Genomic DNA, 27730 nt, shown 5'->3' with positions numbered 1-27730 from the left:
CTCTAGTTGAGCGCCCTGGGGGTCGCGGCCCCGCCGAGCGCGCGGAGCCGCCGCGCGGGTTCGCGGCGCGCGGCAACGGCCCGCGGGCCGTGATTGGCCGCCGTGTTGCTGTCCGGGCAGAGCGGCGCGCCCATTGGAGGGCGGCGCGGAGCCCGCAGCCAATGGCGGCGCGGCTGCGCCGGGCCCCGGCGCGCCCCCGCCCCGCCGAGCCGCGTCCGCCCCAAACAATGAATGGGAGCGGCGAGCGCTGAGCGCGGCCCCCGGCGCGGAGGGCATCGCTGCCCGGCCGGCCACCCGGCAAGGATGCCGAGGGCAGGGCAGGCGCGCCGGTCCCTGGGGCTGCCGCGTGTCTTCTCCTTCTGTTTGTTCTTGCACAGCTCCTCCGCTCAGATCCGGTACAGCATCCCGGAGGAGCTCACCCGGGGTGCCTTTGTAGGCAATATCGCAAAGGACCTGGGCACCGATGTGGCGAAGCTGGCGGCAGCTAATCTGCAGGTACTGTCAGATTCGGATTCCCAGTACTTCTCTGTCAATGTGAACACCGGTGTTATAATGGTCAGCGAGCGGATAGACCGGGAGCAGCTCTGCGGGCAGAACCCACGCTGCTTCCTCCACTTGAAACTTGCCATCGAGAACCCAGTGGAATTTTACCGCATTGAGGTGGAGATCCTGGATATCAATGACAACCCCCCGGAGTTCCCTAGTGATGAGGTTTCCCTGCGCATCTACGAGCTGGCGTCTCTGGGTGCCCGCTTCCCCATCCAGCCTGCCCAGGACCCTGACGTGGGCACCAACACCTTGCAGACCTATCACTTGAGTGCCAATGACAACTTCAACCTCAATGTGAAGGCACGCACTGATGGTGGGAAGTTCCCTGAGCTGGTGTTGGAGCGGGCCCTGGATCGGGAATTCAGAGCTTTCCATCACTTGGTCCTGACTGCTGAAGACGGGGGCTCTCCCCCACAGTCCAGCAAGATACGCATCACTATTCAGGTCCTGGATGCCAATGACAACCACCCTGTCTTTGACCGACCATCATATGGAGCCCGCTTGGTGGAGAACTCGCCGCTGGGCACCCTCGTGGTGAAGTTAAATGCCACCGATGTGGACGAAGGACCCAACGGAGACATCCGCTACTCCCTCAGCAGCCACAACTCGGCTGCCTTACGCCAGATCTTCGCCATCGATGAGCAAACTGGAGAGATTCGTGTCCAGGGCAACCTTGACTTCGAGGAGGCGACGGTGTACGAGATCGAAGTGGAGGCCAAGGACATGGGGTCGCCCACGATGGAGGAGCACTGCAGTGTGGTGGTGGAAGTCACTGATGTGAATGACAATGCACCCGAGGTCATTCTTACCTCCTTCTCCAGCTCCCTGAGTGAGGATGCACTGCCGGGCACAGTGGTGGCTGTGATACACGTCAGAGACAGGGACTCTGGGGAGCAGGGCAAGGTCCTGTGCCACGTGTCACCAGATCTTCCCTTCCAGCTGCGCAAGGACTACGAGCACCAGTACTCACTGCTAACCAGCACCCGTTTGGACCGGGAACATGTTGCCTACTACAATGTCACCGTCTCTGCCTCGGACCTGGGCAATCCCCCACTCTCCCGCCACACCATCTTGCCAATCACCCTGACAGATGTCAATGACAACGCTCCCCAGTTTGAGCAGGCATCCTATGAAGTGCTGGTGGCAGAAAACAATCCAGTGGGGAGTGTGCTGGTTACGGTCTCAGCTGCTGACCCTGACTCGGAGCAGAATTCCCGCCTCTCCTACTCCATCCTGCGAGCTGGTGGGACAGATCCAGGCCTGGATCCTACTCGCTACCTCTCCATACATCCCACGAGTGGGCAGGTCACTGCCAAGTTCCCTTTTGACTATGAGCAAACCACCTATCTCCAGTTCCATGTGGAGGTCTCTGATGGTGGCTCCCCGGCCCTGAGGAACAGGACGCTGGTTCATGTTTTTATAGTGGACCAGAACGACAATGCCCCACAGGTGCATTTCCCCAGGGCTGGGGAGGACTCTGCTGCTCAGTTCCGCATTTCCCCCTCCATCGCGCCTCCTGCTCTCATCACCAAGGTGGTGGCAATAGATGCAGACTCGGGGCGCAATGCCTGGCTATCCTACCACCTCGTGGAAGCCACAGACCTGGGGCTTTTCAGCGTGGCCCTGCGTTCCGGGGAGGTCCGGATCACACGGGCTCTGCAGGACACGGACGCCTCTGCGCACGAACTGCTGGTGGTGGTCCGGGACGCCGGGGAACCCCCACTCTCCACAGCCGTCACTCTGGTGGTGCTGGTGGAGGAGAAGGGTCCAGAGGCCCTGCAGGGCTCCGAGGGTCGGGCTGCTGACGGTGGGGGATTGCCCACTATTACGCTTTACCTGATTGTATCCCTAGTGCTCATCTCCACCGTCTCGCTGGTGGGACTGGCGGTGCTGGGCGTACGGTGCCTCCGGCGGGGCTCTGCACCTGCCAACCAGGGCTGCTGCGTGGAGAGCGTGAACACGCTTCAGCCCCCTCCCAGCCACATTTTTGGGCACTTGCACTATGAGCCTAAGCAAGGGGACACCGTGATGGGCGTGCAGGTGACGGCAACAGCTCCCCCCGCCCCGCGTTACCGCTCCTGCTTCTCGCCGGTCTCGGATATCAGCGAGTTCATGTTTGTGAAACCCTGCGCGGATCCTCCTCCCCTGTACAGCGAGGTGAGATTGGGAGTGTGTTCTCCAGCCTGACCGCAGCCTCGGTGTGTGCGGGGCTCGGCACCGAACCGGCTCGGGATGCGGGACCCCAGCCGGCTTTGGGCAGGGGGTGCGGCCGGTGCCCGCTGCCAGCAGCCGGGCAGGGCGGAGCGGGGTTCCCGCTGCCGGGAGTCCCCGGCGCCCTCCCGGCGCTGCGGGGGCGGAGTGGCGGCGGCGGGGGAAGGGGGGGGGCTACGCCGTGCGTATTTTGGGGAAGGCGGTGAGAAGGAGAAGGGGAGGAGGAGGGAGAGAAAAAGGAGGAGGAGGAGGAGGAGGGGGCTGTGGAGAGACGTAAAACTGTCACTCGGTCCATCCCCTCCGCTCGCCGACTTTGTGTGTCTTTGCGAACCGAGAAGCGGTTCATCCGGCCGGGCTGCGCTCGCCCCCCCCCGCCCCCTCCATCCTTCCCTGTCCGGCTCCGGCGGCTCCGGCGGCGGCTTCCTCCCTGCACAGCCCGCTCGGAGCTCCCAGGGGCGCGGGGGTTCCGGCGGCCGGGGCCGGCAGCGGGGGCGGGGAGGCGGGGGAGGCTGCGCGGAGCCGCCGCCGCTCCGCTCCGCGCGGCTCCGTTCGCACACCCGGCACGGGATGCTCGCGGGACGGAGTTTGCCATGGCAGCTCCCGCTGCTGCTCGCAGCTCTCTCCTGCTTGGCGGCTCCCAGCTGCGCCCAGCTCCACTACTCCGTGCCCGAGGATCGAGAGCCGGGCTTCTCTGTGGGCGACCTGGCCAAGGACCTAGGGGTGGAGGTGCGGAGCCTGGCCGCCCGCAACCTGCGCTTGGTGAGCGAGGGTGGGCAGCGGCACTTCCAGGTGGACCTGGCGGCAGGTGTGCTGCTCCTCGACAGCAGGCTGGACCGGGAGGCACTGTGTGGGCAGAGCCCCACGTGCTCCCTGCACCTCCAACTCGTCATGGAGAATCCCCTCCAGCTCCACCGTGTTGAGGTGGATGTCCTCGACGTGAATGACAACGCGCCCCAGTTCCCCAAGCCGGAGGTGGTGCTGGAGGTCACTGAGGTAGCCAACCCTGGGACTCGGCTGCCCTTGGAGGTAGCAGAAGACCCGGATATGGGCTCCAACTCCATCTCCACCTATGAGCTCAGCCCCAGCAAGCATTTTGCCCTGAGCATCAATGTGAGAGGAGATGGTGTTAAAATGCCTGAGATTGTACTTGAAAAAGCACTGGATAGAGAGAAAGTGCCTGTTCATCATCTAACACTGACAGCCCTGGATGGAGGGAATCCAGTGAAATCTGGCACTGCTAAGGTTACTATCCATATCCTGGATGCAAATGACAACCCTCCTGTCTGTGACCCACCCATATCCAAGGTACATCTGGAGGAGAATGTGCCAGTGGGCACTCTGGTCACCAGGTTGAATGTCACTGACCTGGATGAAGGTCCCAACGGGGATGTGGAATATTCATTCAAAACCAGCAATAACGCACCTGGTAAATTCACCAAGCTGTTCTCCTTAGATCCCCGGACAGGGGAGATCAGAACCAAAGCCCCGCTGGATTATGAGGAATCCAGTGCTTTTGAGATTGCGGTTCGAGCCAGGGACAAGGGATCCCCAGCCATGGAAGGCCACTGTCACCTGCGAGTGGAGTTAATTGATATCAACGATAACAGCCCAGAGATTGTGCTGACCTCTGTCTCCAGCCCAGTGCAGGAAGATGCAACCCCAGGCACTGTGATTGCCCTCATCGGTGTGAAGGACAGCGATTCCGGTGACAACGGGCAGGTCCGTCTGCAGATAGCGAAAGAGCTCCCATTTAAACTGGTGTCATCTTTTAAAGAGCATTTCTCACTGGTCACAAGTGGTCCCCTTGATCGGGAGAAGGCCAGTGGATACAACATCACAGTGAGGGCTGTGGATTCTGGGTCCCCCCAGAGGGCCACACAAAAAACCTTTTACCTCCGCATTGCTGACGTGAATGATAACGCCCCGAATTTCTCCAGCCCTTTTGATACAGCTCACGTTCAGGAAAACTCCCTTCCTGGAACTTCTGTCTTTTCAGTGTCAGCATCTGATCCTGATGAGGGTAGCAATGCCAAGCTGTCTTACTCCATCCTGGATAATGGGATGCAGGATGTACCCGTCTCAACCTACTTCCGAATAGACCAGGACAACGGCACCATCTACACCGTGCGAGCTCTGGATTACGAACAGGACAAGGTGTTCCAGGTGCCTGTGGAGGTGAAGGATGCTGGGTCTCCTGTGCTGAGTAGCACTGCTGTGGTTCATGTGTTCGTCCTGGATGAGAACGACAATGCTCCCAACATTGTCTATCCCTCTGTCCCCAAAGGCTCTGCCTTCCACCAGGCTATCCCGGCCCTGGCAGAGCCTGGCTATCTGGTCACCAAAGTTGTAGCAGTTGATGCTGATAGTGGCCATAATGCCTGGCTGTCCTACCAGCTGCAGGAGACGGCTGAGGCTTTGCCTTTCCAAGTGGAACGCCGCTCTGGAGAGATAAGGCTTGCACAGGCTCTCAGGGAGTCAGAAGATTCCCACAGGCTGGTGGTCGAAGTGAGGGACAATGGCACACCGTCCCTCTCGGCCTCCGTGGTAATAGTCATTTCTCCGGAGGAAAACAGCGTGCAGGACTTCTCCAAGTCCTTGGACCTCCCGCAGTCTTCTCCCAAGGATACCAACATAACGCTTTACCTCATCATCTCCTTGGTGTCCATTTCCCTTGTGTCCTGCGTGATGTTTGCTCTGGCGGCTGCCCGGTGCCTCAAAGCTGGCAGTGCCAGCTGGACCTTGGCGGGTTGCTGCCGGGGGACTGGCCGCAAGCCCGCCTCCCATTTCCGAGGGCAGATGAAGCCAGATGGCTTCATCAAGTACCTGGACGTGGGAGGAGCGGGTTTGACCTCCCAGGCACAGAATTACACCTCTTGTTTCTCGCCCATGTCTGACCAGAGCGATTTCCTCTTTGTAAAGCCTTTCAGCCATTCTAGCACAGCGGAGACCGTGGCTGCCTATGAGCAGGTGACCAGCACCTTAGCGAGTCCCTGCGATGGGGTAAGAGATGGGTGTTTCTCACTGTCCTCTCTGCTAAGTGCAACAGTCTGCAATATCCAGGCCAGCTGGCTCTTCTCTGTCTGCCCTTCCTCCTAAGAAAGTGGCCTCGGGGAATGTGTGTCACCATCACCTCCTGGGAGGTGGCAGGTGAAAGTTTTGGCTGGGCTTGGTGGAGCTGGGGAACGGGGCTGAGCAGCACTATAGAATCAAAGACAGCGTGTTTGTGGCAGTGGAGAGTTTCCTCTTGGCCCCGTTCGTACTCATTTCTTTTTGAAGTGATTCTTAGCGTGGTCAGGGACATGTTTTTTGGGGGGGGATTAACTTCTTGATTCCATTTAACCCCGTTGTTCTGCACGGCATACAAACCATGACACGGGAGATGTTACGTGGAAGAAAAGTCTGTCAGTGTTTCTCTTGCTCAGTTTTAGAGGTGCATTGTAGAAATTTCTCATTTCTTAACCTCCAAGTGTTATTAATTACTGACTGTGCCCCAGCAAGGGATCATTTTTCAGCTTGGGCAAGGGGCTGAATTCACTATTCAGCACCGAACTACCGGAATGTCAGTAGTGACATTATTCACAAAGATCCTGGTAACCTTATGTGCCCTTGGGCTTGCAGAGGCTGAGGCAGCGGCAAGCTTTGAAAACTTGAGCTACTTGTACTCAGATGCCTAAATATAGATGTAGGTGACTGTGTTTAGCTGTAGCTTTTATAACTTGGGGATATAAAAAGTAACGCAATTTTGTGTCACAAATGCCTGCCCTAAATTTGAAAATGGTAATTACAACAGGAGCTCAAAATATAGATTGGGAAGGGCTTCTTTAGTGCAGGATTGTGTGTCAGCGTGTGCAAAAATGTGTATCTGAAATCTGGAGGGCAAGTATTTAAACAGCTTCATTTGCATGCGGCTTGGGGACCACTGGGGCATCTCTTTCAGGGGAGTAATTTATTCTAATATCTTCTTTCATGAGGATCATCAAAGCTGCAGAGAAATTAATAAAAGCACATCTACTAAATAAAAAATCTAGGTCAGCTCTGCCCTGTCTTCACTTTTCCTTAGTAATTGCATGTACAAGCAGAATAATCCTATAAAACTGATGTTCCATTGTGTGGACTATGAACGGCTCATTCCTAAAATAGCTGAGAGAAGTGTTGTCCTTTCCAGGTAGTATGTCATCACTCTGGAGTTAATCAAGATGTAATTATTATTATTTAATTATTTAATTAAGAGTTCATTATGATTTTCGGAAGTGTGTGTCTTCCAGACAGAAAACAGCTCTGCTATTTAGTGTTTTCCACAAAGGCGTAATTCAAACAGGAATAAGCAAACATGCTCCATGTCCTTCCTTATTTACAAAATGTTCATTGTCTGGTGGTAAAATAACATGGGCAGAAAGTGATAGGGGGGCTTCTTAATGAGGTTACAAAGTGTGCTGTTGTGTCTGAAGGTTTTTGTGTCTCCTAAACAAATAATGCTTTTTCCTCTTGCTGTCGGAAGTTCATTCTTTTCTCTGTGGACAGAAAAATATTGTCGTGCTCCAAGGCCACAGCATCTAGGAAAAGTCATTCAAATACAATGTATGAAAATAAGATCTCAGGCAGGGGCTTTTTTAAGGACAGTAGAAGGAGAGATTAGGAAGGTCTGTTGCCATTTTACCTTAGAGCATTAAAAGCATCTTTCTCAGTATCAATTAACTCTGCCACCCCCACACATCCCCTTCCTCCTCCAAGCTCATTACTGTGGTACCACTGCTCCTGCTGAATTGATGCCCTTATCAGTTTATTTCATGCTTCATTTCTTTCACAGCCTGGTTTCCTGAGCTGCTTTGGAAGATCATTCCCTGAACAGTTTTTGTCATGCTTTTCAGTATTCATGCTGGTTCAGAAATACTCAAGAAAGAGGGAGGGGGAGCTTTCTCTTTGTTCTAATTGATTTGCTTCACTAGGAAAGAACATGCTGATATTCCAGACTGAAATAATCCAGGATCAGCTCGCTTTCATTTTTCAAAGGAAAGAATGGAGGTATTAAAACTCTTATTTTTCTCTGCAGCAAGCTCAGCCCAACACAGACTGGCGCTTCTCTCAGACCCAGAGACCTGGAACAAGTGGGTAAGTGCCTCTTTCTCCATTTTTGTGTGGGGTGAAGGTTTCTTTCCTTTGTGTGCCACTTTCAGTGGTGGAAAGTCCCTGACTGGCAGCTCTGAGAATGGGTGTCCCCTGTCATTGATAGAGTCAGAAACAGAGCTGCTCCTGTGTCAGCTGTGTGTGGTGGGGGTGTGACAGCTGTTGTTGGCAGTGGTGTGTCTGGGTTTGGTGTCTACACCTCAAGGAGGACAGTCAGGAACTGGAGAAAACTCCAGGTGAAGTTGCGAGATGGTTAAAGGACTAGAAAATATGTTTCACAGAGAAAGGCCTCTTCTCTAAAGCAGATTTTGAGCATGTAAACTAGATTTTGAGTCCAAATTCTTAATTCCTCTCCTTGCACAGAGGCCACTGGGAATCCCTGGAAATCTCTCCCCTTACCAGTCCTGGAGCCTTGAGCTCTGTGCTGCTGAAGTGTATTCACAGCATCACAGAATGGGTCGGGTTGGAAGGGGCCACAGTGGGTCACCTGGCCCAGCCTCCCTGCTCAGGCAGGGTCATCCTGGAACACATGGCATAGAATTGTGTCCTGACAGGTCTGGAATATCTCCAGGGAGGGAGACTCCACCACCTCTCTGTGAGGTGTGTGTGAGGTCAGAGAGGATGAGAAGCCCCAGCAGCAGAGCAGAGACCTGCCTCCCAAGTGAGTATTCCTGTCTTGCCTCTGGCCCAACAAAGTTTGCTTGTCTTGGGCCACAGTGAGAGGCCACTGACAACCAAATGTTGTTCTTTGCCTCTCCCATCTTCCCTCCTGGTTCATAAGCAGGGCCAGGGCTCCTCTTCAGAGGGTGAACTCCCTTCAGTACCATGAGGATAAGGAAGAACTTGAACTGGGAGTTCGACCCCTAGCCAGAGGTTATTGTGCATGAGGAGGAGGCTCCAGGATAATTTACATGTGAAAAGATGATATCTTTTGGGGCATACCCAAAGATTATACCCTTGGAGCAATCGGGAGTAAATTGGATGATGTGCTTCCTCGTCTGACTGGGTCAGGCAGTGTGTCTCTGTGCTTTGTCATTCCTGGTGGCCACTTGGGCAGCTCCCATGGAGGTTTAAATAGTGTCATGGAGGTGTTGGGTCCTGGATTTTGGTGTCAGAGCTTGCAGTTAAACATCTGCAGCGGCTGGTTCTGCCTGAGTCTTTCCCTAGGTCTGGCTCGATAATTTGGCTTATCAGAAAATTAAGAGATTGCTGTAGCCAACTTGTTGAAGTGATTAAACTTTGCTATTAGGCTCTTCTAGCTGATAAAGCTAAAATGGAGTGAGGATTTGATGTAATTAGATAAAGTGTTCTTGGTAGAAACCAGCCATGGACTTTAAAACAAAGCTATGGCTGGAAGAGTTTTCTCAGAGGTCTGTTGAATTCCCCATCAGTGACAACATTTTAATCAAGGAAAATCTTTCTAACCATTTCCGCTCCAGTTCAGATGGCAATTAACAAAGCCCTGTTAATGCAGAAGTGCACCACGGCTGCTGTAATAGTTTTGTTATGAGAAGGCAGTAAATGAGCCCCATCAGAGCAAGCTCTGCTGCTCCCTCTTCCAGCATCATGCTGGGGCTCTTCAAGGCGCAGAGCTGATGCAGTCCAGACTTCCTTAGCTCAGTGACAGGGGCCTTTTCTCAGGTCATGGGACAGTGACACTCACCCCAGCTCCCAGCCTCTGCCTGGAGCTCTTTACAAGCTCCATCCCCTTCCTGAGTGGGAGCAGCAGCGTGTGGAGTGGGAAGAGAGAGGGCAGGAGGAGAGGCGGCCTCAGACTATTTGTGGGGAGCTGAACTATCATGACATGTTAGTTCCGGTGCATGAGCCATGATGTTACCCCTGGGTGCCCATGATAGTCCCTGAAACAGCAGCTCTTAGAATCACAGAATTATTTGGGTTGGAAGGGACCTTAAAGCTCATCTCATTCTTTTCCCTGCCGTGGGCAGGGACACCTTCCCCTACAGCTCAGAGCCCCCTGTCAGTGCCTGTTGTGGCAGGGGATGCCATAGCATGGGCTAGACCCCTCGGGTAAAGGGACTTTGCCCAGGCACAGACTGGTGCTGAAAAACTGAAAAAACTCAGTGGATTTGAATCCCTGCTGGTTTTCCCACTTGCCTGTGTCCCCATCTGCAGCGAAACAGCTCTTGCTGATGTTTTTTTCCTGGTTCCTTTCATCCTGTTATAAGTTAAATCGAGGGGATGTTTTTATTCTAAACCTGTGGGACAGTACTAAAGGATGGAAATAGAAAGTGCTCCCATATGTTCAATGTCCAGCCCTGACATCTCTCTAGTGATCAAACAGGCAAATCCTGGAAAGCAGCCCACTCCCCTTTGTGCTCTTCTAGTGCTATTCCCAGCGTTTTGATGCCTGGTGTGTGAATTCCCCAGGCTCTGGTTGGTAGCACAGTTATTAAAGAGGGGGCAAGGGCAGCTGCCTGAGCCTGTTGCTCTCTGTTAAATCCTGTACAACTGCTTCTCCTGCTGACAGGTGAACCTCTGAAGCACCAAGAGCTCTCTGAACTGCAGGGCTCTGCTGGGAGCTTGGGGAACACAGCCCACCTCTTACCTGAAAAGAAAAAAAAGTGGGATGTGCTCTTAACTCTATTTGACCCAAATTAAACAGCAATACAAACACAGCAGCTTAGGCCAGTGGTTTGGATGGATCCCAGAGGGAGTCCAGCACTGACCCTAAGCCAGAAAGCAAGCTTAAACCCATGTTGTGATTTCTCCCTGGCTGTCTCCATGGGAGCTGGAGAAGAAACAATCCTGTCTTAGCTTAGCCCTGCCCATCAAAACAAATCCCACATGTCTCTGAGCACCTGGAACTAGGCAGAACAGGGAAAGCTCAGTAAGACAGGGACTGGCTCTTGATCTCCAACGTTGTTGCTACGGGACAACAAAGGGAATCTGCTCTTTGTTCTGAAACGCGGGAGAGGAGCTCTGGTGCACATGCTCAGGAAATAGGAGCTCAGACAGTCTGCTCTGAAAATGTGGTAGGGAGGCAGACCTGAGCAAAGCAATTCTGAATTAATCTTGTTTGGGAAAAACAGGAGGATAGATTAATTTAATGATGCTCATGTTTTGTTTTCTAAGAAAACAAAGCACCCATGCTGTCGCTGGGCAAATGTAAATGAGTCCAGGCTGATTCCGAGCAGCAGATGCCACTCCCAGACAAATCAGATCAGTGGCTGAAGTGGAGATTACAACAATGAATTATCCAATGAGGAGTAAATGTACAGTCCAGCATCGTGGCAGGATATCCCAGTGGGGTCATCAGTGTGGGATTTCCCTGTGAGGAGGGGGGATCGTGTGTGTGGGGAGAACACAGAGACTGGTACGAGGGACCCATCTTGTTGTTTTGTTTTGATTTTTGTTGTGCCTTGCGCATTCATGGTACTTGCCTGACCACAGCTGCTCTTTGTTTTGATCTGTGTGTGATGGTTTGTCCAGGAAAACACCTGGCTGAAGTCAGGATTTCCTTCCCGGAGGAGTGGGGAGGGCTCTGTGTCGCTCACAGGTGGGCACGGGAGGGTGGGAAGAGCCGGTATGTCCTGGGCATCTTGTGGGGGGAGTGAGGACAATTCTGGGCTCTATGGACAGGCTGGAAGGAGATCCCGGGCAGGAGACACCCCAGAGACTGTGGCAGGGGACTCACCAGGAGGTGGGAAGCTGTGTGAATATCCCTAGCAACCCCAGGGGAGGGAGGAGCAAAGCATGTAAAGCAGATACAGAGTGCCATTTCACATCCCCTTCTATTTATCTTCTCCAATCCTGAATCTCCCTTTGTTAATGCTTCCCAAAGCTGTTGCTGGCCAGGCTTCCCCTCCCAGGCTGAACACAGCCAATAGTGATGTTCACTTCACTTGCTCATTAAGCAGCATCTTGGCTGCTTTGTCTGACCCCGTCCCTCGTTCCCCCCCACACCCAAGGGGTTTGGGGCTGATAGTGGAGATGCTGCAGCAGAGCCCACAGGAGAGCCAGGAAGGAAAAGAGGGATTTTTTTTCATTCTTTATTTTGTTTTCATGCAAGAACTCCAAGAGTTGGGCTTGCAGGACTAACCAGAGCCTGCCTGTGTGTGCTGGGAGACAGGGAGGGGAGTAAAGGTGTCCCAAGAAGCTCTCAGGAGAATTCTTGGGGCTCAAAGCATGCAAGTACTACCAAGGGGGGGATTGTGGTGTGGTTTTTGGGGTGCTCAGGATGTCCTGCGTGACATGTGTGTGTCTGGGTGGGACAGAGGATGAGACAGAGGGAGACACGGATGTTCATGGGCTTACACAGCACGGGGGTGGATACCCAGCACAGAGACAACTGGCCACAACTGCTGGCTTTACCCACATCCTTCCTAAAAATAAACACTTGCTAACCCAGGAGCCACAGGGATGTCTGTGGGTGTTGTAAACCTCTAGGAATTTAAGTTGTGAGTTTGTGTTGTGTTATAGTGGAACTAGCAGCAAGCGCTCCCAAAGCACATGCACAGGGCCACCAGTGGGGCTGTACAGGTGAACACTGACCCCTTTACCTTCTCCTCATTCATGGAAAACATGTGGAAACATGCCAGGGCACATGCCAGGCAGAGGTGCTGGACAACTGCAGCTTCTCATTGACAGGGGCAAGAGGAGCAGCAGAGAGAACTGCCACTGTGGGAAGTTTAGGAAATAATTATAATCCTCAGGTTTCCATCCCAAATGTGCCCAAGGGTTGAAGCCAGCAGTGGTATTTGCTTTGCCTGGTGTGGTTCCACATGTTTTGCTGGTGAATTAGAAAGGTCTTTGGGCTGAAATTCTTGCTTCTTCTGACTGGGTTGTTTTTGCCTGCCTGTTCAGTATTGAGAATTTAGTGACTCCTCAGCTCCTGCAGCATGTGGAGTGTGGGGCTGCTCTAAACTGCCACCCCAAGGCCTTGGGAAGGTGTGAGTGGAGCCCTGCAGCTTGAAAAATCACAGCAGCCTCTGGAGATCCCTTTGAGGTCATTTGGGGGAACAGCCATAATCAAAGTGACAGTGCTCTCCTAAGATTGAGAGCTGCTGTGCTTTAATGGGGCTGTGGATCTCTGAGTGCAGGAGGAGTTGTGCCAGTGAAGGAGCTCAGCTCTGAAGGGAGGGTTTTCCCCCTGCCAAAGCCTCTGGGGCTGTGGAGCTCAAATCACCAGCTTTTGTCAGGTCCTGGGGAGCCTGGGAGAGAACTTGCCTTTTTGGGGAGTATTTGAAGTGGTTGTTCATGCCTGATGATGCAGCCCCCAGCCTGTTTGTGTGACTTGCTCAGCAAACAGCTCAGAGGGAGCCACAGAAACAACAGCCAGATGGTTGTATCTGTCAAATTTGGTGTTGCCCTGGTGGATCCTGAAACAGGGAAGGTTGAAGACCACTCAGAGGCTCATGGTTTTGAGGTGCTGGAACATGTCCAGAGAAGAGAACAGAGCTGGGGAAGGGTCTGGAGCATCAGGAGCAGCTGAGGGAGCTGGAGGTGCTCAGCCTGGAGAAAAGGAGGCTGAGGGGAGACTTTATAACTCTTTAAAACTCTCTGACAGGAGAGTGGAGCCGGGTGGGGGTCGGTCTCTTCTTGCAGGTAACAAGCAACAGGACAAGAGGAAATGGCCTCAAGTTGCACCAGAGAGGGTTTAGGTTGGATATTAGGGAAAGTTTCTTCCCTGAAAGGGTGGTCAGGCACTGGCACAGGCTGCCCAGGGCAGTGGTGAGTCACCATCCCTGGAGGGATTTAAAAGCTACATGGATGTGGCATCTGGGGACAAGGTTTAGCGGTGGCCTTGGCAGTGCTGGGTTAATGGTTGAACTCAATCTTAGAGGGCTTTTCCAACCTAAACAGTTTTGTCATTTTGTGACTGGGGTTTCCTGTCAAACACTGCAGAGAAAATGCTGCTTTAAAGGACTGTGAGGCTGCTCAGAGCCTGGCTTTGGTCTGAGCACGGGCTGCAGCCTTGTGGTGCAGTGTTGGAGTGGATTTGGGGTGCTGGGACAGGCAGGAGTTGTTTTGTTGCTGGGAGCAGGACTTGTCTCTGGATAACTGCTCCCCTTCCCCTTCTTCCTACGGAGCTGAACTGATCCTGGGACTGCAAGCCAAAGGTTTTGTGGTGATATGTCCTGGTCCCAACCCCACCTCTCCTTCCACATTCAAGAGACCACAGAGCTGGTCCCCCATGCCACCTGTGAGCACTCCTGTATGCAGGGTCCACCCTTTTGTCTATTAACAGCCCAAATCTCAGCAGATTCAGTATTTGGGCTTCTTTCTACAGCCCTTTTCAGCTGAGTGTTTCCTTCCCTTTGTTTCTTTCCCTTATTGACCATCCTGGGCCCATGATCCCTTTATCTGCATTTGTCATGACCCTTGAAGTCTGAGCTGTCCCGATCCTGCCAAGTGGGACAAAAGCTGTAAAATCTTTTATGGAGAAAGGGAAATATCCAAGCAATTGGGATGCGTTTCTCATTCTGGAGAGCCCTCAGAATATCAGGAGTTTCATCATCGGAGTTTTATGCATAGAAATGCTATTTTAGGTAATTTAACAGGTGCTACATGTATTAGTTTAATTTTTCTCCCTCCATCTGCTTCCTGCACAGCTGAGCACGTGCCATGGCCGGCTGCAGAGCCCATGGATCCAACAAACAGGCACAACAACCTTTCCAAAGAATTTCTCAAAATATCCTTCCCGGTGGGTTTGGGACACTGGTGGCTGTAGGATGGCCCGGGGAAAATAATGACTGGTCTCAGCTCCATCTCCTTTACGAGGGTCCCCAGGAGGGGGGACCCTGCCTTAGTCCTCCTTTTAGAGACATTGTGGGCTTTTTTTCTGCCTCCACCCAGCAGAGCAGCGTCCCAGGTACATCCCAGCAGCTCCTCCGGCTGGAATTAAAGACTCTGTGGTGCTTTGGGAGGCTGGAAATATTCCCCCCCACACACACTTCCCCACTAACATTTTCAATCCCATCTTTGCAATGTCATGATCTTAAAGCTGGGCCTCATCCAGGCTCTCTCCAGCCCCTGTAATTGCATTACAGAAGTGGATGGGAATGTGTGGAGCCGGGGGAGCGTGGGGGAAGGGCTGGCAGCATCCTCTGTCAGGGAAGGGAAAAGGACGGGAAATTGGGGCAATTTTGGAGCTGATTCTGGTTTTTTTTCAGAGGCTGGGGGGAGGGTGGTGGGCCGTGGGATGCTGGGTGGGAAGCAGGACAGAGGGATGCTCGCCCTGGGGCTGTGTCCCCAGCCAGGGGCTGTGTCCCCACACGCCTCGAGCGCAGCGCAGGCTCAGCACCGGGGTCTGTTCCCTCTCACTTGTCACTTTGCCAGCCTGGGAACACGCAGGCTGAGATTTTACTGCTGCTGCTGCCTCCGGCTGGAGCTGTGTGTGGGAGGCAGCAGGGGGGGATGGGGACAGCTTGGAGAGAGGAAAGAGCAGTGCAGGGGGGCTTAGACAGGAGGGCAGCCTGGGGGGAGCAGGTACTGCCTGGGAATGGGGCTGGAGGAATGGGCTTGAATGTACCTCTGGCTCTGGGAACTGGATGAGAAGGGGAGGGCAGGATGTCTGGGGGAGGTGATGGGAGGGTGGGAGCAGCACCCGGAGCTGGGGTGCAAGTGGGAGTGAAAGGGGGAGAGACTGGGAGGAGAAGTAAATCCCAGTCACCCCTCCCCGGAGTGGGGAGGCCTGGGAGCAGCTTCCCGTGGGGTTTGGGAGGGGCTGGCTGGAGAGCCACTGCTATAGGAGCCAGACAGCCCCAAATAAGAGAGGAGGGAGGATGCTGAGGGTGTCCCGGGAAAACCCCCAGCCCGAGCACTGCCCACAGCCCTGCCAGACATCTCAGAGTGCCAGGGTCTGGTCTGCAGGGCACTGAGCTGCCCTCTGCACCCCTTGGGGCTCTGACAGCACTGCTCTGGCATGAATAAACTTTTCCAGTTTGTTGTGGCACTGCTACGGGCTCGTGTTTCCAGCTGCAGAGCAAGGAAAACAATTTTTCAGGAATCCATGGGGCGGTTGTGCAAATAAATGTTTGCAAGGCCTTTGGCTGCCATAGTGACGAGCTCCATGGCAACCCTGCAAGGAAATGAATAATTCCGTGCTCAAAGTGGAATAATTCCCTGCTGGAAGTGGAAGATAAAAAGGGACCTGATGGCTGAGGGTGCTGCAAAATAGATGATCAGCAAATCACCCAGGTGCACCCATTGGGGGGTGCTTGTGAGAGCCCTCAGTAATGGGGCAGCGTTGGGGTGCAGGATGGATGCAGTGGGGCTGTGTCAGGGCATCCAGATAAGCCTTTTGTCTTGGTGTTCCCTGATTTCCATGTAACCAGGTTTATTGAAGTCATCTGCAGGTCGTGCATGGGCTGTACCTGCCTCTGCTGACACAGCTCTGTCTCCACCATGCCCTGAGCCCCATAAGATGCTGCACCCCTGGGTTTGTCTCAAATATGGATTTGATTCCTCCTCTCCAGTTCTGGCTACGCTGGAAGCATTCCCAAAAATGAAAGCCAGCTCTTTTCTGAGCTTTGAAGTGTGGAGTAGAACTGAACAGAGAGAAAAAAAAATCTATCCCATGGGGGATGGGTTTTTAGAAAAAAAACAAACCCTATTGAGTCAATGGCATTTGTATTAAAAACAGCGAGTCCTTGGAGTCATTTCCATAGGAATCAGCCCTCCCATTCCGGGCAGGCTCCCTACAGCAGCATCCAAGGCTGCAGCTGAGTGGGGAACAGTGTGAGAAGGGGGGGTTCTGGGGTCTGCCCACCCCAGGAAAGGGAAGCAGGGCAGGGCAGGCTGCCTTCTGTTGAACCAGTGATTCACAGCTGTGACTCACAGCCCCATCCTATAGTCATGGAAAACAGCCAGGTCTGGCCATCAGCTGTGTGCCTTTTCCACTGCGAGAAGTTATTTTTGGGTGTTTTTAGATTACAGCCCTTGTAGTTTTTTTTTTCAGTGCCTCTGAATTCTGGATGATTGCACTGCAAGTAATTGAGGCACTTGAATTTCCTGCTTAGAGAAATGAGCTCAATACCATTTTTTTTGCAACTCTAAGGCATTTCTAAAATAGCTTTTCTGCGTGGCGTCATGGGGAGCAGGCACACAGCTTTGGGGCTCTTTGTGCTGAATTTGGGAGCACTGGGTGCAGGAAGGTTGCAGAAAAGGATTTGGGGGCTGTCAGCTTGAACATGATTCACCAGTGCACCCTTGCTGTGATGGAGACTGGCTGGGTTTACTGGTAAGGTTGTAGCCAGCAGGTCAGGAGAAGAGATGGTTGCCCTCAATTTGGCACTCACAGGTTCACACCTGGAGCACTGTGCCCAGTTTTGGGCATAGCTTTGGGCTCCCCACTGCAACAAAAACGGGGCCATGTGGGAGCCACCAAAATGATCCGAGCACTGGAGCCCAAGGCAGGGTGGGAGAGGCTGAGAGAGCTCCTTCAGCTTGGAATTGTGAGAGCTGGGAGCACTAGATGATCCTTAAGGTCCCTTCCAACCCAAATCATTTTAGGATTCTATGATTCATGTCCCTCTCCAGTCTGATTTTGTGATCCCACAGGACAGTGAGGGAATGTAGGGCTTTGTCTGTCCCCCTCACAGTGGGATATAGACATAACACAGGGACCAGAGAAGGTCATCAGAGAAGCTCACAGCGGGTTTGAAATGCTGCCCATCCTCTGGAGATGACCTGAGCTGGCTGGTGATGCACAGCCACCCCTCCCTGGGGCACACAACTCTAACCCAAGAGCTCAAAACAACCTGAGCAAAATCCACGCCTTTCTTGGTGCTGCTGCTCCCCTTGTGCTGTGCACCGGAAGGGTTGGACCGTGTCCCTCAGCCCCTCCCAGGCTGCAGGGACCAACCACCACCCTTCATCCCTGCCTTTCCAACCCAGCCCTGCCCAAGTGTGGTGCTCAGTGGTGCCAGCTCTCCTGTCTGTGCCTGCATACAGCCCTGGGGCCAAGGTTGTTGTGGTGGGGGAGTGAGGACCAGCTGGTGAGGGAGCTTATTGAGGTCTGGGGTCCTGGTGCAGGTGAATGCCCTGAGCACAGAGTGAGCCTTTCCCTCTGTGCATTCCCACTGTCAGAGGGCCTGGAGCATGGCTTTGACAGGAGGCAGGAAGAACTTCTGTACAGGGGAGCCTGTTGCCTGAAGGAGGGGTGGGAAAGGAGAGGAGTCTTTTGGGAGGTGGAAAATGTGATGCCACATCAAAGAGAGAGTTGAATTTGGGCCTCTAATTTCAAAACAGAGTTCAAAGCACCGGAATGTTACAATCACAAAAATCCCAAAATGTATTTGGCACTTTCTTTTGCCTTCTCTTCCCCCATCCCTGGGTGCCACCATCATACTGGGGAAGCTCCCAGAGCCAGGACCAGCACCTAGGAGGCTCAGGGTCGTTTCTGGACATCTTTCCTGCAGTCCTGAAAAGCCTGGGAACCTCAGCTTCCAGCGGGGGGGGTGGGGCAGGAGCTGCTGGGGTTAACTTGTGGCTGAATGAGTTGTGGTTTGCCATGGAGTGTAGATTCCTAAGTCCTTTATTGGATCTAGCCCGGGGCTCTATTCCCAGCCCTGTTTGTGACATTAACAGGTCACTGCAGCCCCAGGGCTGTCCCCACCTTGTCCTCACTGCCTGCATGGCACTGGCAGGACACTGAGGGCAGGGCAGAGGGACCCACAGCCGAGGAGCCTCGGCACCACTGTCACGCAGGCACTGGAATCAATTTGGGAGGCGGGCACGCCTCGCTGCTGGCCTCCTTGAAACTGTGCCACCACACACAGCGCTCAGGAGGGATATAAATAGTGCTCAGGACACCCTGGGATGCAGCAGACAGCAGGTATTTCAGGAGTGATGCTGCTGGCAGGGTCGTGCCGGGGCAGCTTCTGCTACATTAGTGGTTATTTGCATCCTGTAAAGATGAACGAGTGTGAGCACAGCAGCTGGGGATGGATCAGACAGGGGATACAGAAGGTGTTGTGTGGTTCTGGCACAGGTCCTGCATGTCTTTGGACAAGTTACTGAAGACCAGATTTTCCACAGAGTACCTGTGACAGCCCCCCCCATCCTTACAGTCGGATATTGTGTTTCAAAGGGGGTTTGAACATATAGAATCCCAGAACGCTTTGGGTTGGAAGGGACCTTAAAGATCATCTCTTCCAACCCCCCTGCTGTGGGCAGGAACACCTTCCACTAGCCCAGCTTGCTCCAAGCCCCATCCAGCCTGGCCTTGGACACTTCCAGGGATGGGGCAGCCACAGCTTCTCTGTGAAATCTGTGCCAGGGCCTCCCCACCCTCATAGAGAAGAATTTCACTGGGGCAGGGAAAGCTTGTGTGCATTCAAGGCTTCTCTCCTTGCAGAGCTTTGATGCAGCTGGGCACGGAGCTGCCCACGCTGCAAGGTCACTGTGGCAGATACAACCTCCAAGGACGTGCCTGTGGGTCCATCCCAATTCCAAAATGTCCGTATTGAGCCTGTTCTGTGTGTGAGGGCTGCAGCAGGCACAGGCAGCGGGGGCACTTGGGCAGTGGGATGCTCAGCATGGCAGTGAGGAGCCCATCTGCTGCCCAGCACATGGCACTGAGTTGGCACCAACACTGCCCGTGCTGATATTTGCAACGTGGGGTGCTGAGCACTCGGGCAGGAGATCCCAGAGCTGGGAGTGTCGGCTACTTGAGCATGTCTGAGCAGGAATTGAGAGTCTGAGCAGGAATTGAGGGTCTGAGCAGGAATTGAGGGTCCGAGTAGGGTTTTGGGGTCTGAGCAGGGTGTCAGGGTCTGAGCAGTGCTTCAGGGTCTGGCAGCTCCTGGGTGTAAGGGTTGGCACCACAGCAGTGGAGGAGGCCCCTTCTGTGCCTTGTAGCCTGGTGGTTTGAACACTTTCCTGGGAAATGGGCTTTCCAGTGCCCCCTATCTCACTTCAGGAGAGCTCCCAGCTGCAAGAGCACAGCAGCCCTCATTCCAAGGGAGCCAGCACACGGCCAAGGGGCAAATCTTGGCATCCCAGTGGGTGGCAAGAGCTGTAGGTGGTCAGAGCACTGAGCTGGGAGAGGAGGGAGTGATGCTCTGAGTGATGAGGTCACTTAGGGACAGAGCAGAGGGGGACCCAGGAAGCTGGTGAGATGTTTAGGAAGTGTGGAGGCTCTGGAGGGGCTCTGTGAGCACAGCCCTGACCAGTGAGCAGTGGCTGAGCACAGCTGACACCTGGCAAACATGAAAGCAGGGCTTGTTAGACTGCACACAGGCTGCTGATTGTAACCTCAGTCACAAAACCTCCTTAGCCAAAGCCTGACAGCATCCCCTGAGTTTTCCCAGGCGGATCTGTGATGCTCAGCACTCCCATCGCCCAGTCCCAGGGAAACAAGGCAGGTGCCCACTTCTCTCCTCTCCCTGTTGCTCCAGCCTCCCCAGCACTGTTTGGTGCCAGCTCTGCAGAGCTGGCAGCTGATCTTGGACTCTGTTCAGAGCACCTTCTGTGGTGCTGGGCAGTTGGCTCCATGATGATCCCAAAGCCCACCATGCCACGGGTTTTTCTCACCCTCTGTGAGAAGGAAGCTGCAGAATGGAGCTGTAGCCTGAAAGGTGCATCCACTCACACAGCCTGCAAAAGGAACAGAGCATCTGGTGGTGCAAGGGTGCATACACCTCTGGGGATTTAGGACAGCAATTTTTATGATATTACATTATATTTTTGGGAAGGGATTACATAATATCCCTTGGCAGGGATGTTGGAACTAGATGATCTTCTAGTTCACTTCCAACCCAGCCCGTTCTGTGATTCTCTGATTCTGTGTTGGTGGGATTTTGAGGTGAGGAGGTGCTAGCTGTAGCCTCTGAAGTCAGCAGGAGTTAGATGGGTGTTGCTGGATGCATCACAGAGTCCCCAGGTGCTTTTTGTGGTTATTCTTCAAAAGCCCAGTGAGGGATGGACACCTCTGAAAGGGTCTTGACTCCTGAGTTTTATTTAATAGAAGGATTTGAAGCATGCAGTGGACAAACCCCCTCCTCCAGACTGAACTGCAGTAACTTGCTGTTTGTTTTCTTTTCCCAAAGCTCCCAGAATGGAGAGGAAGCTGGAGCCTGGCCGAACAACCAGTTTGACACGGAGATGCTCCAGGCCATGATCCTGGCTTCAGCAAACGGTTGGTGTCCATCACGTGTGGGAAAACCATGACACTGCTCTTGCAGGGGCATCTCGGGTTCATGCTGTCAGATAAGATGCTGATGGGACTGCTTTGTCTGGCTTCAAGAGTCCTTGTTCAACAGATCCCAAAGCTGGTGGGAGAGCACTGCTGTCTGTGTTACCCTGCAGAGGAGGGGGTCAGGAAGGATTCAGGCAGATTGCTGTAGACAGGGACACCTCTTCCACTCAAACTTTATTTCCCATGCAGTGGGCAGAACGTCACCTGGCTCGTGATGTGGCTGTGTTACACGAGAGAGCCAGTCTTGAGGTGATCTTTTATAAACTACCTGGTTCCAGAAGGTCACACCAAATCAAACTGCTGTGTTGCAACTTGCTGTGAGATGAGGAGGTAGGAAGGCTGGAAGTTTTGCATGTGGCAGGGCCAGGGAAACAGTAAACGCCTGACTCGGTGTTCCCAACAAACCTTGTGTCCAGAGGAGCTCCCCGGGTTCCTCTGCTGAGCCATGAACTCACTAAGGTTTTCCCCACTGGCTGCTGCTGCCTCTTTGCAGTTGTAGTCACAGGGGGGTGGTTTTGGGGTCATTTTGGGTCGGTTTGTTCTGGTTTATGGCTGTGTGGAAGTGGTGGGCAGGGAGGGTGTTCCCACACACCCACAGTCTCCATGGCTTTGAATAAAACAAGTACAATTATCGCTCCGTGCAGCACCGCGGATAAAGAGGCTGGTTTTCATACAGCCTTTATTTATAAATACCTCCAAGTCCTTCCCCCCTTGATTTAAAAATAGAAGCAACAGGACAGCCATAAAACCCCGTGCAAAATGCTTAGGATGTTTCCTTTGAGCTGTTGGGAGGGAAGGAATCCGAGGGATGGCTTTGGAGTTGCTTTCTTGGAAAGCTGCTGCAGCTGAACTTTGCTGCTCCTCAGACACCAGGCAGCCTGGAGACAGCTGCCCTGGCTGGGGAAGGGGACGAAGGTCTGAGGCAAGGGAGTTGTTTACACTCAAGGGAAAGAAACAATGTGAAAATGTGTCTTTGCTCTGAAAAAAAGACCGTGGAAAAACAGCCTTTGGGGTTGCACGTGGTTATCATCACTCAGGGCCTCCAGATCCGGTTTCCTTGCTGGCAAATAAAGCTGTTTTTTTCTGACTGCTGCTCTGGCAGTCCCCGGGATCAGAGCTGAGAGGGTCCCTTCCAGGTTAAGCACCGACTTCTACGGAGCCCCGGGGCCCCATTTCAGCAAATCTTCCCCAGTCCACGAGTCTCAAACAGCCCTAACCTCTCCCACGGCTTCAGTCATCCCAGGGGGTTGATGTAAATCAGATCCATCCTCTAGATAATGGCTTTTCCTTTTCCATCCTTTTCTTGCCCTTGCTCGTTCCTTTCTGTGCTGGATGAATGGATGGGGACACAGCACAAGTTTTTTCCACTAGCACAGTGTTTTCATGTCAGCCCTGCTCTCTGTCCCCTCTCTCTGCTCTCTCTTTAAGCCAAGGGTGTTGATTGGAGCAGGCTTTGATTAGGGGCAGCACTAATTGCCCATTAAGCTTTGTGCTGCCCATCCTTGGCTGATGTTTCCTGGCTATTTAAATGATCCTTATCTCTTACTGTCACCCACTGAGCTCTCTGTTAGAGCCCCGGCGTGGCAGGTGGGACACAGTGACACAAGTGATGCCCTGGATGCATCCGTACCCTGTGCCAGGTGTTATCCTTCACTTCAGCAAGAGGCAGAGCTGGCCCTGCCATACCAAACCTGTGTGATCCACCTGCTCCAAGGATTAAATAGTTAAATCACCCTCCCAAGTCAGAGTACTTGGGGAGCCGATTTCCACCCAGGGCTATGACCTTCCTGTAGGGCTTCCGTCTCCCTTCCTGGGCATCCTTCCTTTGGATTTTCCTCCCTTGCAGCTGGGAATGACATGAAAAGCCAGAGTTTTTAGCAATCTGAACGGGCAGAAGCAGCTGCTAAGACATACCAAGGAGCACAGATGCTCCAGGACACCAGACACTAAGGGGCAGACGTCCTGTCCTTAAAATACTCTGGCTTCCAGTGGGAATTTATAGAGGTGCCATGAGATGGTGGGAGAGCAGACAGAAAGGCAGCCCGAGGAGATCCTTCTCCCCCTCAGGCAGGGCAGACACACTAAATTGGGGTCTCCTGAGAGCCCCAGCAGCAGCTGCAGCAGCATGTGCTCCGGGGCTGCCTCTGGGTGATGCAGCCCTGAGCTGGTTATTTTTGCTGAAGCCCAAATTCTTGTTTTCCTCCTCAGGACCATTTGGGACAATGCCTGGCTGCTGGTAAAGGCTGAGCATGACCTTTCCAGCAACAAGAGCTGAAGTGCCTTGCTTGGCAAGAGCACCTCGGTGCCCATTTATAACCCTCTATTGTTCCTGTTCTCTCTTCTTTTCAGCCTTAATGTCAGTGTTACCTAGAAACAGCCCTTCGCCCTTACCCGGGACCAACAGGCAGGCTGGGAACTTCACCAGTGGCTTTTTCTGCCTGGTGAAAGCTGTGCTGAGACTGCAGATTAATTCATGAGGACTTGAATGGTGCTGGTAGCCCCCAGCCCCTCCCTGCTCAGAGCCCTGGTCATCTGGGATGGCCCAGGAGGGACAGAGGGCAGCAATACCCGGGGAAGAGAAAGTTTCCAAGTCCACCAAGCCTCTAACTGGGCTCTTTCCAGCTGGGACAGTCCAGAAAAAGCAATCTTCCTCATGGCTGGAGTCTGTAGTGCACCTGTGAGACAGTCCCTGCACATCTCAGTCCTCTCATCCCACAGGGATCACTTGTAACACCCCGATGGGTGTGGGGTTGAGTTGGTTGTTAATGAAATAAGCTCCTGCTTATAGACATGCATCTCCCCAGCCCGAGGTCTTCAAAGGCCTGCTGGGCCTGGAACCCATTTAATGAGAACTCTGGAAAAATCCTCCTGCGGTGAATTCTTCCCCAGGGGAAAGGGAAATGACATTTCCCCACGCTGGGTCCCTGTGTTTGTGCACCACGTCCCCCCACCCCAGTGCACAATATTGTGCCCGTTTTCAGCCTCGCTGTGTTTTCCCCTCCTCCTGCTCCAGCAGAGCAGCTGTAACTTTTCAAACTGCAGTTGCTTCATACTTCTGACCCCTGCGAGGGAATGTGTACACAGTCATGTTTCAGGGGGCTGGTGGGATGTGGTCCAGCTTTTTGTCCAGCTTTCTGCTCGGCTTAGTCACCCCCATCTGCTTAGGGAAAAGCAAAAGCAACACAGAGACGTGCACAGAGCTGATCTGGAGTGAGGAGAAACACTAGGGGACCAGCCCACCATCTCTGCTCGTTGTTTTTCTTTATTCCTGCAGTCTCTCTGCCTGTTAAAGGGGGAGCAGCACCCCTGGGCTCTGCCTTGGGCTCTTTGGGTGGCCTTGTTGGGTCTCTCCAGCCTCTCAGGAGAGCCTGTCCTTAGCCATGAGCATGAGGCAGTTAAAGGCTCAGATGGGAACCTCTGACACAGAAACTGGGTTTTAGCAAATCATTTCTGAGCAGGGCTGTGCAAGGATCCCACCCTGAGCCATGCACAGGCAGCTGCACCGGAGCAGATCATGCAGCAGCTCATGGCAACAGCATCACTCGAGCCTTACCATCCCCCCGTGCTCGTTTCTCCCCCTGCCTCCACGCATCCCCCACCTCCATCTGGTCTCCACCATCCAGCAGAGCCCCGGCATCCCGGGGGGGCCCTGAGCCCCTCCCCACTCCTCCTTTCCCTCTCTCCGTGCTGAAGCTTTGCATAGCGACAGGAATGGACCTGCCTTCCCCTCCCCCTGCCCCCAGACCTGGGCCATCAGCCGCTCTCTGGCATTGATCTCCTTCGTGCTCGGCTTCCTAGAGCCATTTGGCGGTATTGCAGGGGAGAGATTTTCTTTCTCGTCTCCCGCGCCCTGCTCCCCGAATAAACCTGGCTGGAGAAACACCGGGGGCAGGGCTTTAAATGCGGCGGAAAAATAAATAAATATCGGATTTCCCTTAATGCATTACTACTGATTGTGGCTGCACAATATGTCTGGGCACTTTCGGGGGGGGCGGGAGGGTGTCTGTGCCGCACTCCCCAGCACACACGGTGCGATGGTTGGTGGCACCCAGGTATGGGTTTGACAGCTTGATGCCCCGGGGGGGGGGGGCTGCTGAGGCTCGGGGTGTGCTCTGGCCGGCTTTAACAACGTGCCCTTCTCTTTGCCCCCTCCCTTTGGCGTTCCCCACAGAAGCTGCTGATGGCAACTCGACCCTGGGCGGCGGGAATGGCACGATGGGGCTGAGCGCCCGCTACGGCCCCCAGTTCACCCTGCAGCACGTCCCCGACTACCGGCAGAACGTTTACATCCCGGGCAGCAACGCCACCCTCACCAACGCCGCCGGCAAGCGCGACTCCAAGAACGCCGCCCCCGCCGCCGGCAACAAGAAGAAATCCGGGAAGAAGGAGAAGAAGTAGAGAAGAAGAAGAAGGAGACCTTAGAGCTACAGGGCAGCCGGCTCCAGCACTCCCCCCCCAAAAAAGAAACCACAGCCCAGGCCGGAGGACGAATGTGAATTTTTATTTTTATTTTTTTTGTGACGCAAAAGTAGGAAATGCTGCGAATGTATCTCGTCATCATCAGGTCTGGGAGCAGGGACTCGCTGCTCTTAGACCTCGTGATGGAAACCGATCTGGAAGCTCAACCGAACACAAACAAGTGCCCTGTGAATAATGTTTTATACGATCCCTTGGGTATTAGAATATGCAAGGGCGGAAGGTCTTTTGCCACGTCTTTGGATCCGATTTGCTCCCAGGTAGTCCGAGGCTTTGTGCTCGGCTTTGCCCAATGTAAATAATTTTAACGTGGATCTTATAATTTATATAGCCCTTCAATCATTTTTTTTTGGAATGGAAAAGGAAGGTCTTAGCTTAGAGCCCACGCTCCAATTCTTTGCTCTTAAATTTTCCATTCATAAAATTCACCCCCCTCCCGCCCCAGTTAATGGTAGTGATGGATTTTGGAATTTGGAAGTTGGTAGGGAGTGCTTCAGTTCCTGCTTACCTGTCACCCAGAAAAAAAAAAAGTGTTTATATTGCATGAGTCAAAGGGAATATGGCAAAGCTGCATCCTAAACATTTTTTTTTTGTTAGTTTATTTGTTTGGGGTTTTTTTTAAAAGTGTAACCACTAATGGCCTGAAACATGAGAAGTGAAAAGCCCTCCTGATGTCTGAGAGGCAGGGAATTCGATAAGGAGCGTTGCCGAGGTGTGCGGCAGCTGCCCCGGCGGTTCTAGGGGTCTCCGAAGAGCAGACACATCTCAAACCTTCTTTGCAGTAAATATTTATATGTACAGTCGATGTTCTTATGGAATTAAGGCTAAGAGAGCCTCGCTCCCCTTGCGGCCGGGCGGGTGCCCGGCCGGGTCCCCCGCCCGAGGGGACACATGGGGACGACGCTTCACGTCTCTGCACAGTGTCTGCATGCACGTCCCTCACCTCACACCTGCACTAGCGCAGTAGCTCCACGGACCCGGAGAAGTCCTCGCATGCCCACGCAGCGTGGTGTGAACGCGCCGGCAGCCGCCCGAGCCCCCGCGCCGGGGCTGCCTCGGGGGAAAGGGGGTGGGAGGGGGTGGGGTGGGTCAGGTGGGGTGGGGAAACTCCTTGCTTCTTATTTGGGCCCCAAAAGGGTAATTTGGGGTGATAAGGCAGTTTTTTTTATAAGGCGGTTGTTTTGTGGGGGTCTCGCCCAAAGGGGTGGGATCCGCAGAGCTGCCCGTGCATGGCTTTGGTGCAGAGTTGGTGATTGAGTAAGTGATGGTTGTTTTGGTGGCGTTTGGGGACCAGATTCAGAGAAGGGACCCAAAAGCAGGGGGTGATGCTGCAAAACTGGGGGCAATAACTGGGGGAGTGTCGAATGAGACCATGTAGGGCCAGCCTGGAAGAAGTGATGCTCCCGCTGGCTTTGGGCTTTCCACCCCATGGAGAGAATCAAAGGATGAGGAATAGAGTTTCTCCACATGCCCATCATCCTTGCACCAGGCCAGCTTCCCATAGCAAAGCAGCTCTGAGCCCTCCAGGGAGGCAGAGGGGGGCTTTGTGTAGCCAGAGAGAGAAGAGGGGCTGTGGGGTGGCCAGGAAGGGGCCGCACCGAGTTTCCCAGGGGGTGTGTGTTGTTTTTTTTCCTTTTTTAATCACTAACACGTAACTCACCCGAACAGATCCAGCCCTCTCAGCCAGGCTCACCCTACCCCAGCCCCCTCCCCAAACCCAGGGCAGCAGGAGCATCCTCCGTGTCTCATCCGGATCCAGCCACCTCCAGCTCTGGCTGCACTGGGAGCGGTTCCCACCCTGTCCCCTGCAGCTGCCACCTGCCCCCCCTTCCCTCTAGAAATGCTGTAGCTGAATCGTAGTCTTTATATTTTCTTTTTAATCTGCAATCTGAGGTAGCGTAGTGAGTGTTGTGTATTTAGTGGCGTGTTATTTTTAATTGCAGTAACTAACTCGTGGACATCAGTATTTTCAATTTTCTCTGTATCTTCTTTCCATGTGGTCTGTGCTCCGAGTGTACGTGAAATGAAAACACGTTTGCCCTTTCAATGTGTCTAATATTGAATTATACTTATATATTATATATATGCTTATATCCTTCTTATACCCATATAGACCAATGTCGATGTGTTACACGCAAGTTTTATACTCTAATATTTATATTGCTTTTTTTCTTTGGGAAAAAAAATAATAAAATGGTTTCTTCTGAA

The 27730-nt window shown here is 53.4% G+C and overlaps 1 protein-coding gene across 2 annotated transcripts; it reads left to right on the top strand.

Annotated features, from left to right (window-relative positions):
* Nucleotides 1–153: 153 nt before the first annotated feature.
* On the top strand, nt 154–27730 carry LOC113978298 (protocadherin gamma-C5-like). Of its 2 annotated transcripts, none has more exons than XM_027705110.1 (4): nt 154–2706; nt 7811–7869; nt 20898–20986; nt 25221–27730. In XM_027705110.1, the coding sequence occupies exons 1-4, from the start codon at nt 232–234 to the stop codon at nt 25442–25444; spliced, it is 2847 nt and encodes a 948-aa protein (XP_027560911.1). In that variant the 5' UTR covers nt 154–231; the 3' UTR covers nt 25445–27730. The 2 variants fall into 2 exon arrangements, with proteins under 2 accessions (XP_027560911.1, XP_027560910.1); XM_027705109.1 differs by having other exon boundaries at nt 157–2706; nt 25218–27730.

The sequence above is a fragment of the Neopelma chrysocephalum genome, unplaced genomic scaffold (genome assembly GCF_003984885.1).
Source record: "Neopelma chrysocephalum unplaced genomic scaffold, ASM398488v2 Primary Assembly neopelma1_319, whole genome shotgun sequence".
Classification (NCBI taxonomy): domain Eukaryota; kingdom Metazoa; phylum Chordata; class Aves; order Passeriformes; family Pipridae; genus Neopelma; species Neopelma chrysocephalum.
This window is presented reverse-complemented; position numbering and strand designations above follow the sequence as displayed.